We start from the raw sequence: 13704 nt of genomic DNA, 5'->3' as shown, positions 1-13704 counted from the left end.
CATGGTATGTGTTACGTTTGAGATCTTTCCAGCGTGAAACCTGCCGCCAAGATGGATAGCTGTACCTGATAGAACTTAATTACCGGAGGTAAAAACACAGAACGCCATCGTTCTCCTGCTTGGGTTGAGAGAGCACACACCCATTTATTGTCCACAATTAACTTATGGCAGGCACGCACAAATCACGTGACGTCATCTCCACAAATCATGTGGCACGCCTTTGCTACAAACAATACGTCCAACAGTATGGCTTTAGAACTCAGTGATAAAAGGTTGCTGGGAAGCCTGACATCATGCCAAGGTTGAAGGTGTGTTTCCATGGAAACCCATCTCCAACAATTCCCCTATGACACACACACACACACACACACACACACACACACACACACACACACACACACACACACACACACACACACACACACACACACACACCTGTGTGGAGAGCAAGACAGTCCTTTTAAGGGACTCCAGATGTAGCAAACTGGGATCTGAGCTGTCTTAGACAGCAGCTCTGACTGTTTAATGACAAGCGGCTACAAAAATAGCATTTAGTGTGAAGCATGCAAGAGTGAGAAATGAGTGCAAAGCATTTTATTGCTTATTAATGCCGAAACAACAAACCAACTTGCCCACTGTAGGACTTCACTCATTCAAGTGTCTTGCCCAAGGACACAACAGCAGCATTCTCAGCTGGGAGCCGGGGTTGATCCTGCAACCCTCTGATTGCTGGGCAACCTGCTCTACCTTCTACTACTACTACCTCTGCTCTTTTTCACAAATCGCACACATATATCGCACAAACAGAAGCACTTCTATTAGACTGTTAAAAGGCAGTAACAGTAAACATATACTATATTTGCTGTTGTAAACATAAACAAGTAGATGTGTATTCACTAAAAGTGTAACTAAGTGAAGGTTCACAGGGTAAAAATCAACATTGTTTACATGTGTTTGTCTTCTCTCTTTGTGGAAGGTGTGCATGTTCAGGAAGATGTGCAACTTCCTGTCCCTCAACTCTGATGTCTGAAAGAGAGGCAGCAGCACAAGTCATCGCCTGGAGATGCTTTTCCTGCTTGTAATAAGTTACACTTCCAACGGGGCATGCACGGTAATATAGTTGGGAGTTGCCTTGCAACGAGAAGGTTGCAGGTTTGAATACCTGTTCTTCCTGTGCATGTGTGTGTTTTCTGTGGGTACTTTGGTTTCTTCCCACTGACCATAAACAGGAATGTTGGGTTATCTGGTGACTCTAGTGTCCCAATCGTGAGTGTGTGTTTATCTTGTGTCCATGTGATGGACTGGAGAGAACTGTCCGTGCCCCGATGATCTGCTGAAGTTAGATACCAGTGATTGATTGAGTGAGTGAGTGAGTGAGTGAGTGAGTTTCTCTTTTAAAAAACCTGCTGAGCAATCTGGTATGGATAATAACATTTTTGGGCTTTATTCCATTTCAAAGTCGATTACACCTGTTCTGATCCGTAGTAAAGCTCAAAACTGTACAGACATGATCGAAATAAACATTCATTCATTCATTCATTCATTCATTCATTCATTCATTCATTCAGCGAGTCCCAGCAGCGAAGTGATCCCACCGTTACGTCATAGGCTACCGGGTACTGATATGAGGACACCGAATGACGAGTCCTTCACCTAGCCTAAAACTTCAGTCCAGTGACGTCAAACAGCGGTGAGCGCGCGGCTGACCGGAGATCCGTCTGTGCTGATCCTGATCCAGGCAGGATGTGGGACTACACCGGCAGCAGCAGCGATCCTAACGGGTAAGGAGCTCCCGTTTTAAATGAATCCGTTCTGCTTCCACGTGAACGTTCATGCAGCTGTTTGAGTGTCGTCTGGTCCGGGCTCGTGTCGGGTTTTTATTTTTGCATCACACGTCTGCATTGTGCAGAAACCCAGTCGAGCGTGTATTTTCTCACCTTTAATGTTGCTGGATCAGAACGGAAGGAGATGCATTTGTGTTTTAGTCCCGGTGACGTTTGGCGCTGCAGGTTTTCATCATTCTAGCAGTGTCATGACGTGTTTGTGTGGTGGAACTGAATTAAAAACAAAAAACAGCCCATGAGTCAGTCAGCTCTGTCCTGTGGTCAAACGGTGGCCTACAGGGTGGGGTAATAATGCACGTAATTCAACTTGAGATGTAACTGACTTGGATTTTGAGTTCAAACTAAATATAATTAAAATACATTCAGAAAAATCAAAACTGATCTGTATCTAAATTCTCTGACAGCTTTCACGCTGACACTCGCTGTCATTCACTAGGCGTGCAGAAAGCAAAGACCTGTTTGTTCTAATGCAGGGAACACCAGTCCTGGTCCTTTGGCCGGTTCAGCATGTTTTAGCTGTTTCCCTGCTCCAACACACCTGGTTTTCATCAGCAGGTGATTACCGTTACTCTGCAGAGCTCAGTGAGCTGCTGAAAAGGTGAACAGCCACTGAATTTTGTGTGTTGATGCAGGGAAACAACTAAAACATGCTCGATAGCAGACCTCCAGGACCAGGAAGGGCTATCCCGCTCTAACATCTCCTGTGGAGGAGAACCTTCTCACTTGGAACCGGGGTTGCAGACACAGTCAGGCAGAGCTTGACTTCAGAGATGATCTGCAGGGAGGCTGTTGATTCTGTCAAGATGGGGGGGGGGGGGGGGGTGGTGGTATGGATTGATGACAAGCTCGGTATGTTCTCAGATGGCAGGCTTGACTTCTTCCACAAATGCCCTCTCTTGTGTATTATTACAATATTCAAGCCAATGGCACCTTAAATATCAGTAACTGTTGGAACACCCAAGGGGAACTGTAGCTTGGTAATCAATAACTATACTTGGGTCACATTAGCGACATGTCAGAGTGAGTAAATGCAGTGATCTCTTTCTCTCTGCTTTCACTTGGGATAAGCTTTCATGACATCACGGTTGCTGGGGCAACCTTGTGAGCTAAACAGAATCCTCTGCTCAGGGGAGGATCCACATTCTTGATTGGTGCACATCTTGTGTCATGCATTAACAGTGTGTACATACAGACGTCCCCTTTTGTTCCCGTTGTGTTAGTACACCACAAAGCGTGTGCAGCCTATTAGTGTCTGCCTCCATGAATCCTGGTAGAGGAGTGAGCAGCTGATGAAGAAGAGCATTTCAAATCCAGGACACAGCTTTGCTCTAAACGCAAGAGCAGCATCTTCAGATCAAACTGCTTCAAGCATTGCTGGAACATTTCAGGATGTTTGTTCTTTGGGTAGCTGGGGAGAGATTTTGGAGTATAGGTGCAATACTCAAACCAAGATGTTGCCTTAGACTCTGGAACCAACTCCCTCTCTAGATTAAACAGGCTTCCTTTGTGCAGTTTAGCAAAGCCAGACTGTTTCTGCACCTTTTCTCATTTTCTGTCTGTCGCAGCTCATTGTTTTAGTTGTATTATTAATTAGTTTTTATCCTGTTGTAAAGTTTTTAATTATGTTTGATTTGTTTTGCTTACTTGTTTTAGTCTCTCTTTATACCTTTTATGTGCTTCATGCTTATTAGCTTCTATCACTTTTGGCTACAGACCGGTAGCATGAACCTGCTTAGACCAGAGAGGTTAAGGCAGCAATTAACAGGAAAAAGCTTGCTTTTTATTGTGGGGACCCAATGCTAATTAAGGTGGCACAAAGGGAGCTTAAAACTCTGATCCAACGAAGTAAACAGCAATACAAAGATAAGATTGAAACCTCTATTGATGGTTCTAATTCTGTGTTGTAACGGTGTGAAATGACTGTTTTCCACCAAAAGTCATTTTTCCCCTCTCCTCTGACACACAACTAGTCTGCATGAGATATGGTCTCAAGGTCTCATGCATTTGCTTCTAAACTGTTTTCCTTTCCAGCTCAAAGAGAAGAATGAAGAACGGACTCTCTCCTTTTAATAAATCAAAGAACTCTATTTTTAATAAAGCTAATCAAACAAAGTGTTAGTCAATAATAAGATGTGACCAATCTGTGAAATGAAAATATTAATTACTTTATTATAATCCTATAGAATATAATAAGTAATATGACTTTAAATGTTCCACTAGGACTGATCTCACGTAGCATTAAGATGTAACACATTGCTTTTACTGATCCAATCAGAATCTGCCAGATCTGACGGAGGCGTGGTTTTGATGGTGCTTGGTAAATCTGTCATCTTTTCATTCGACCATAAACCAAAACATCCGAAGTATAAAACTATGCCCACGTCATCTCTAACGCCAGTTCAAAGCGTTCTAGAGAAGTTGTCGGAGTGGCCAATCCGTAACTTTCCTCTTCAGCCAAAAGAACCAACGACAAGCTGGATAAAATCTGTTGCTGTTCCAACCAAGCAACGGTTCCTTTCAGAATAAAAGCTGAACCATCACGACCCAGGTTTGGGTCCTGCTAGATGCCAACAAAATTGTTGTGACCCGGAAGACAGGTTTACACAGCACCGGGATGGATGTGAATGAGATGAACCATTTTTTGCCAGATTTGATGTGCGTGATTTTACACATGAACACAACAAACTTATATCGACACTTGCCTCAGATCAGGTTGAGAATGCATGCCCAGAGATTAGCTTTAGTGTTGAAGATGTCCAGCAGCAGTTTAGTCAGCTAAAGCCTAATGGGCTTGATACACGAGAGGCGACGTCGCCTCTCCTCCATTCATTTTCAATGAGACATGCGCGACAAAGCGATAATCGCAGGTCTCCCTCCTACTAAGCAAAACGCGTAAAAAGTGCATGTGAAATTTTGTGCACGAGTCGTGCACAGGCAACCCAGCGATGCGATCCCAGAAATTTGAAATATTTTCAGCTTTTCATCGCTGTCGCTCGGACGAAGACCAATCAACGTAGGTTTCATTCACTGACCAATGAGCGGACAGGATGCTCCGTACACCTCCAAGCAAACATGAAGACAAGGCAGCAGGCCCTGATGATGTCCATCCACGCACCCTTAAAGTTTGTGCAGAGCAGCTTGCAGCTGTCTTCCACTACATTTTCATGTTGTCCTCTCTGCTGCTGAAACACCTGTAATGTGGAAAACTTCTTGTCTTGTGCCGATCCCTAAGAAAACAGGTGTCAGCTATACGTTGTCCAATCTTAGGCCTACTGCGTTGACATCACACTTAATGAAATGTTTTGAGAGAGTCCTCCTTAAATGCCTAAGAGAACAGGTCGTTTCCTTCCAAGACCCCCTTCAGTTTGCATATAGAAAGGGTGTGAGTGTGGATGATGCCCTTCTGTATCTGCTGGGCATTATTTATAAATACCTTGAAAAAGCCAGCAGTTCGGCGCGACTTATGTTCTTCGATTTTTCTAGTGCTTTTAATACCATTCACCCCCATATTTTAGGAAATAAGTTATTGGATTTTAAGCTGCACAATTCCACCACTGCCTGGATTTTAGACTATCTCTTAAACAGGCCTCAGTTTGTGAGGGTTGGGGGTAAGTGCTCGGACTTGATTTTTACAAACTCTGGTGCACCACAGGGGACAGTTTTATCTCCTTTTATATTGACACAGCTGACTATACTCCTTTCGATCGAAAAGGAGTCAGTTGAGGTGGTTTGGGCATCTGGTCAGGATGCCTCCTGGATGCCTCCCTGGGGAGGTGTTTCGGGCATGTCCTGCCGGCAGGAGGCCCCCGGGTCGACCCAGAACACGTTGGAGAGGTTACATCTCCTATCTGGTCCGGGAACGCCTTGGGGTCCTGCCGGAGGAGCTGGTGGAGGTGGCCGGGTAGAGGACGGTCTGGAGCTCCCTAGTTGGGATGCTGCCCCCGCGACCCGGACCCGGATAAGTGGAGGAAGACGACGACGACGACAGCTGACTATAGGCACAGTTTACCATCTTGTCACTTACAGAAGTTCTCCGATGACACTGCCCTACTGGACCTGATCTCTCAGGGTGACGACCTGCCTACAGGGAGGAAGTTTACTCCTTTGTTAGATGTTGTGATGTAAATTTTCTACAACTCAATGTTGGCAAAACACAAGAGCTAGTTATTGATTTTAGAATGAAAAAAAACAAACATTCTCTCCCGTGGTCATCAAAGGCCAACCTGTTGAAATTGTGGAGACATATAAATGTCTGGGGGACCCTAAAAAGCATTACATCAAATACAGACAAGGTACCATTTATCACTTACATGAAATAAAATTAGTTTGGTTATTTATCTGGCTGCAGTTCTCTGAATTAGCTGTAGTTAACTTAGTGTTTGTTCTGCTAATCCTGAAAAGCTGCTCAAAAAATAAGCACAAACCAGTTTTCCTAACTCAGTGTTATGACACGTAAAACTTTAGTCAGTCAACCAAGTCAATGTTATTTATAAAACAATTTAAAACGGAGGTGGGTCTTTAAAAAATATTTCCCACTGTTTAGGTCCCTGTCTCCTCAGATAATGGGTCTAGGTCCAGGACCAGCTGGACTGAGTTGGGGAGTGTTCCTGCAGCAGCTCAGAGAGGTGGCAGGACCATTTAAAGAGTTAAAAACATAAAAGAAGTTTAAAATGAACTCTAAAATGGACATGCAGCTGTGCAGCGAGGACAGAACATAGATTACAGCAACATGACTGAAAAAAAAACACACAAAAGGGTCGAAAAGCCAATAGGACACAAATAAGTCAGATGCAGGCCTTTTGGAGATGACCAGATCAAGGGAGACCAAGTTTATGAGTTTGTCATGCAACTGTAGCTGAGTCAGTTTGTTTCAACAGTACAAACAGCTACATTTAAATGAACTCTCTCAAAACTTGTTTTCCTTTTATATATTTTCTATTTAGTTTTTAAAGTATTATTTTTGTGTATTTTTCACTTCGAGTGTGATGAATGTTTGTTAAAAGGTTTTTAGTTATCTCTTGTTCTGGGTAGGAACTTAATTAACGGCACACCAGGGAGGGGCTTATGGCTCACGGCAGCAGCTTCCCCTCAGAAACTGTGACACTGCCACGCTGGAGGCCGGGAGAGAGGGCGCCTCATGCACTAACGCTGCTTCCCTGTTGTTTGTGTTCATTTAGAGCAATAAAGTGCAGATCCTGAGCCTGGTTGTTTTGAGTAGTCCTTCGAGGTACCTGACAGTTCTGCAACCGCTATTCGATGTACCGAACAGAATCTAAAGTTCATGATCAAATCATCAAAGAGCAAAGGGAACACCAAAGTGTTGTTGAACACCGTCAGCAGTACGTTTGAACTTTAACAGTTCAGATTCCAATTCCTCTTTCAATTCTAAAACCTATCGATTCCTGATTCTGATTCTTTCAAGTGACAGGATCTAAAAACTTTACATGTTTTACATGAGCCGATCTGTCATGGTGAAGAGGGAGCTGAGCCAGAAAGCCAGGCTGTCGATTTACCGGTCGATCTACGTCCCAATCCTCACCTATGGTCATGAGCTTTGGGTAATGACCGAAAGAACGAGATCGCGGATACAAGCGGCCAAAATGAGTTTCCTCCGTAGGGTGGCCGGGCTCAGCCTTAGAGATAGGGTGAGGAGCTCGGACATTCGGGAGGGACTCGGAGTAGAACCGCTGCTCCTCCGGATCGAAAGGAGTCAGTTGAGGTTGTTTGGGCATCTGGTCAGGATGCCTCCTGGACACCTCCCTGGGGAGGTGTTTCGAGCATGTCCTGCCAGCAGGAGGCCCCGGGTCGACCCAGGACACGTTGGAGAGGTTACATCTCCAATCTGGTCCGGGAACGCCTTGGGGTCCTGCTGGAGGAGCTGGTGGAGGTGACCGGGGAGAGGACGGTCTGGAGCTCCCTAGTTGGGATGCTGCCCCCGCGACCCGGACCCGGATAAGCGGAGGAAGACGACGACGACAACATGAGCTTAGGGCTGGGCAGTATATCGAAAATTTATCGTTATCGAAATTTCTGACTCTTATTGTGATAAATTTCCCCATGTAAATAAATGTGATAATAAAAAAATGAGAAGATGTGTGAAGGTTGGCAGCGTTCATGTTCCTTTAAGAAGCTGCACCACCTTGAGTCGTGTAAGAATGTGGCTCAATGTAATACGTGTGACAGCCCCATCTATTGGACAACTTTTGTTTCTGCGCATACCTGTAGTTATCGTCCATTTATCGTTATCGAGCTGGAATCCTCAGTACATCGCAATATTGGTTTTAGTCCATATGGCTCAGCTCTACATGAGCCAGCTAACCACAGATCTTACTTGATGAAATAATCTGAACTTCAGCATGAATTTTGATTATATGAACAATAACTTCACCTTCAGTTAGACAAAAACATGTTTTCAAGAAAGTAACTTGCAGCACAGCCAGTGTGTTTATTTCTGGCCACAACCAACATCTGGGAACTGAAGATGCCTCTAGGATGAGAGGCTGAATGTATTCAACATCATCAGAAAAGCCCAGCTGTTTTCAACTAAAAATCTCAGGACGATCACGTCCAGGGTTACACCTACTGTACATGCTGCAGCAATGATTCAGTCAGAAGAGAAACTGAAACTTAAAAACTCACCTCACTCCACCCAGAGTTTGTTCTTTAAAACTTGTATTAAATCCACTTAACTGTTGAGGCATTTTAACGAGCTTCCTCCCCGCCGTATTTTTTGGTGCAAGATACAAACTTTGCATCACTTCATCACTCTCATGGAGTAAAAGTTCCAGAGTTCTGGTGAGGATTCAAATGGGACATCACATCTCTCCTGTCTTAGTTTCCCTACATTGGCTGCCTGTTAATTTCAGAATAGACTTAAGATCCTCCTTCTCACACATAAAGCTCTCTGACACTGTTGACCACCACCTGCTTTCCAAAACAGCAGAAACTAATTGAAAACAGTTGCATAGAATATCTTGATCAGACAGATCAAATCAAATCAAATCAAAGATACTTTATTAATTCCAGAGGGAAAATGGAGTTTCAGTACACACAATTCAGAGATCAGACATACATGGGCAAGACACATGACAAGAATTGGTGGCTGTGGTCATTCGCAACTTTGAGTCGCGCAACCTTAATAGAGATCAGAGGGTAACATGAGGATTGGTTAGGTGGAGTTGAAAAAAGGCACTTCAGAGTTACCCTCCACCGGGAAGACAGCTTTGCTCTGCAAAAAAAAAAAAAAATAAATAAATAAAAAAAAACCTCAGACAGACAGATATGCAACAGACTTCAGACAACACAACATAAGTGTCCACTAGGTGGGGTGGTGGGTTGGGACTATCCCCACTTCAGTTCCTGCAGCCACGATAGAAGCAGCGCATGTCACCTCAGTGTGGATGGGGGAGAAGCATTGAGGGTTGGAGGGTTGCAGTGACCCTGGACGCTTCAGCGGCCTTCCCGCAGTCCCACCCAGGCTGGGATAGGAGACAGTGTTGAGTTGCCATAGCGACGGCACATTCAAACATATCTTCTGAGGGGGGAGTTTTCGTTGGAGCCTTGCAGGCTCAAGGGCGCCAGATTCCAATTAGAAATTGTTCTGAGGCCAGACAGAGATAATTTCCTCTCTGTCTTACAGTTTGTTGGTCCTCAACCTCTCAAAATCCCAATAATGGATGTTAATCTATCCCAATCTGTGCTGATTCGTCCACTCTCTCCTTGATGACATCCATCTTTTGTGCCAAAGAATGAATCGCCGCCAAAGTCCCAAGCTTACGATTCATCTCAACAATTATGTGAGTCTGTGAATTCGCAGCGCGGTGCAATCCATCTCTGAGCTCCGGGATCAGGCCAATATTCCTCGACAGCTCGTTAATTTTCCAGTAAGCCAGGTAGCCTCCAAGGCCAATGAGCAGGAAACCTGACACAAACACCACGAATATCCACACGTCTTCTGAGTCCTCCACCGACAGCTGAGATAAACAAATCAAGTTCCACTGTTTCCAGGAGTCCATGATGTGTCCAACTGGGTCTGTCCCGGAGGGGCATCCTGTAGCCCCTTCTCCCGTTCTCATCGTTGAAAAAATTTTATCAATCGCATTGAGTGACCAACTGACGAAATCCATTTTAATGAATTTCAGTTTCCATTTTCCAGAAAAAATGCAGAAGCAGCCGTGCACCCAGCACACACAGACAGACAAAGGCCTTGAGGATAAGATATGGAGGAGAGGAGGAAAAAGGTGTCTGCACCCTCCAAGAGCCGGAAGAAGACTGACTGATTTATGTCTAGTGGGTAGATGTCAAGGGAAATGCTGGTCTTATGACCAATACTGTGTACTCATGATGCTCACATCTACAACATGATGTCAGGGAAAAGTCCTTCTCTGTTTGTGTGATCTCCTCAGAAGCAACACTGATGACAGAATAACGGCACGACTCTGGCGTTCACAGTCCTGCCGTGCTCGGGCTGATCTCTGCTGACTCTTCTTCCAATCCAATGACACCATTAGCTCTTCCTTGTGTATCATAAGCCTCTCTCTTTCATTTAGTGTATTTTTAAGTGGTCAAGTCTTTGCCCACCTCTTGGCATTGTGCATTTACAGCAGTAGCTCAGGAGGTAGAGCGGGTTGTCCAGTAATTGGAAGGTTGCAGGTTTGATCCCAGCTCAGACTAGAGAACACTACTGGTGTGTCCTTGGGCAAGACACTTCACCCACATTGCCTGCTGGTGGTGGTCGGAGCAACTAGTGGTACCGGTGTTGGGCAGGCCTCACCTCTGTCAGTGTGCCCTAGGGCAGCTCATCCCCACCAGTGTGTGAATGTGTGTGTGACTGATTGTGTTGTAAAGCACCTTGGGGGGTTGTAGAACCTTAATAAGGGCGCTATACAAATTCCTTTTTTTTCCTTTGGTTTGATTGTTTACTCACAGTTGTATTTTTTCTCTACCTTTGTATTTTTATAGTAGCCTTTTATGTTTTTGTTAACCTTTTCCTGGGTCTCTTTTCCGTGATGGCTTTTGTTGTGTCTGAGCCTTTTGCGCATTTATTGTATGTTAGCTGCCATGCTACTCTTAAATCCTGCTGTATAAATAAACTGGTGTAGTATGGTATAGAAACTTTTTCTCTCCTTTTGTCTTACTGAAGACCTTGACTCAGCGATAACCATCATCATTCTGTGATGCATGAGTGCACCAACCTATCCAGATACCGAGCCTGGATCCCAGCCTGAGGCAGCATGGGAGACAGAGGCTGGGTGTGCTTGAGCCCAGCAGAGTTCAACCAGCTGCAGCAGTACAGCGAATGTGAGTCCCTGCATGTCTAAAACTGTTGTACTTGTGTGTGGGGGAGCTTCACATTCTGAGGTATTTGGTGTATTACATCACTTTAGTCAAAACTGTTGATTCTCTCCTATTTCCTGTTTGTTGCTAGTGGTGGCTGGTGATTTTTATTTATTTATTTTGGTGGCGCAATTAAATAGGTGTTGTGCGGAAAAGAGCATGCCTGCCGAGGTTTGCATGCCTTGTGGTGGGAAGGTTCATATCAGTAAGGCAGCTTTTTAATAAATTTGTATTAATAACATGTTTCTTGTCCATTTGCTTCCTTACAAAATGATGGTTTATGGGCAGATAAATAAAAGAAATGATGGTTTATTAAAAAAAGTAATACATCTTAAATTTTAAACCAACTGCAAAATAGTTCAAGCAAGCAGAAAACATACATAAAAATATTCACTAAAACATTAACATGTTTAAATAAAACGTAAATTATTTAATCATTGTTTCGTTGTATTTCTAGTCAAAAACAAGTTTTTCAGGAGAAATGTGGATTAGAAACATGTTCTCAACATGAATGTATTAAAAATAACCTCATCGCGCGTAGTTTTAATCATCTACTTCTGCAAATGTGGTGGAAGGGCTGTTTTCAGATGCGTTAACCACATATTATCACTAGGGGCACCAAATTACAATAATTATGTGTCACACAACTTGAATCCAACGGACTGTTAGCAGCAACAAAGTTGTTCCAAAATGCTTAATATTCTTCATTATATGCAAACGCAGCAGCAAAACAAGCAAAGCTCATTTCAGGAAGTCAAAGTGTAAATTCAGTCTTACCTTTGCTGGTTTATGGTCATGATAATCTGTGTTATAGTAAAAAAAAATCTACTTTTTGACCTGCTGGAGTGAGATGAGATCCTGCCTCAAGTGGAGGAGTTTAAGAATCTCGGGGTCTTGTTCACGAGTGAGGGAAAACTGGAGCGGGAGATCGATAGGCAGATTGGTGCTGCGTCTGCAGTGATGCGGGCGTTGTACCGGTCTGTCGTGGTGAAGAGAGAGCTGAGTCAGAAGTCGAAGCTCTCAATTTATCAGTTGACCGCTCCTACCCACAGCTGTGGTCATGAGCTTTGGGTTGTGACCAAAAGCATGAGATCATGGATACAAGCTTCTGGTCAGGAAGCCTCACTGGTGAGGTTTGCCAGGCACATCCGACCAGGAGGAGACCCAAAGGAAGACCCAGGACACGCTGGAAGGACTATGTTCTAAGTTTCTTGGATGACCAGGGTATTCCCCTGAAGGAGCTGGCGCAAGTGAATGGGGAGAGGGAAATCTGGGCCTCCCGGCTTATGCCGCTTCATCGACATATATATTGGACAACTCATTTCCATACGCTCCAATAACACATTTTTGAAGCCAAATGGGAGGTGGCCACCACCGCCATTTTGACTGTGTCACATGTTCCGTCAAGCCCAGACAATTCCACAAAAGGGAAGAGAGGTGGAGCTGAGGGTGTGGCTGTAAGGCTGGGATCAACTGACGACAGAAGAATACACAAACACAGAGACTCAAAATCCTGGAACAGTTTCCAGGCCAGACCGAGGCTCTACTGAGGCCTTTCCACGGAGCTAGCTCTGTGGTCACGTGGGTCTGATGTAGAGCCCTGCACGGGCCTAAAATCTGAGCCCGTGTCCGGCCCGGCCCGAGGGGGTGGAGCCCCAGCCCGACCCGGCCCGAAAAGGTTTTCAGGATTCTCTGGCCCGGCCCGAGCCCAAGCCCGACTTTTTTTAACCAACTAAATGAAAACAAAGTGCGTCAATCCTGACCAATGTGTTAAAAGACGTGCAGGATCCGAGCGTCGCAGAAGCGCATGCGGGAAGCTTCCCACTGAAGCGAGTGTTTTCCAAACCCTGTCTCTCAGAGAGACTTGTCACTTAGAAAATGTTCCCTGATTATGAAACTTTGGCTGAATAGCGCTTGTTCCTGTCTCCAATGTGCGACACATCCAGGAGCCGTCTGAGGAGAAGCCCAGAATCTCACATCCTCTTCAGCTCATGAGCGCATATGATTACGCACAAGCGTGACCCAACACGGTCTCACAGTAAGACCGGGCTGGAACTGTTCAGGTTTACGCAGACAATCTTCACATAGAATTGACTTACAGATATAAAATTAATTCAGTAAAATATAAAGCATTTTATTTAAATATCCATTCATTATTTTACAAGCACATCGGCAGATGGATGGAAGAGCCGCGGGTTGCCGATCCCTGCTCTAGTTCAAGATATCATTAAAATTCCAAAAGTGCTGAAAAGATTAAAAATGGGGCTTTCCGTGCATATACAATACATTATGGTAGCCACCGGGATTTCCTGTCTTGAGCGCAACGAATCACAACACAGATTCAGAGACATGCGAGTTTGTCATCCAAAATGCTCCGTTTTATAACTTTTGAATGGCTGATCAGATTCAAATAATTCCAACGGTTCCTAAAAGTACATAAAAGCAGCTTTCCAACGATCTATAGCATGAAGCAATCAGAGTTAGAGAAAATATCGCTACGAGGGGAAATCCTGCTGTGCAGCCT

The 13704-nt window shown here is 44.5% G+C and overlaps 1 protein-coding gene across 3 annotated transcripts in view; it reads left to right on the top strand.

Annotated features, from left to right (window-relative positions):
* The first annotated feature begins 1601 nt into the window (after nucleotides 1–1601).
* Nucleotides 1602–13704, top strand: part of LOC107389555 (diacylglycerol kinase beta) — a 122385-nt gene continuing 110282 nt past the window's right edge. For 2 of the 3 annotated variants that reach the window (XR_008564478.2, XM_015965741.3), the window contains exons 1-2: nucleotides 1602–1781; nucleotides 10987–11144. Coding sequence is in view for 1 of the 3 variants with exons in the window: in XM_015965741.3 (XP_015821227.1) it covers nucleotides 11078–11144 (67 nt within the window). In the remaining 2 variants the exon portion in view is untranslated. Of the gene's footprint in view, nucleotides 1782–10986; nucleotides 11145–13704 lie in introns of those variants that run through there. The other variant, XM_070544094.1, reaches the window with a different exon arrangement.

Source organism: Nothobranchius furzeri, chromosome 14 (genome assembly GCF_043380555.1).
Source record: "Nothobranchius furzeri strain GRZ-AD chromosome 14, NfurGRZ-RIMD1, whole genome shotgun sequence".
Taxonomy (NCBI): Eukaryota; Metazoa; Chordata; class Actinopteri; order Cyprinodontiformes; family Nothobranchiidae; genus Nothobranchius; species Nothobranchius furzeri.
This window is presented reverse-complemented; position numbering and strand designations above follow the sequence as displayed.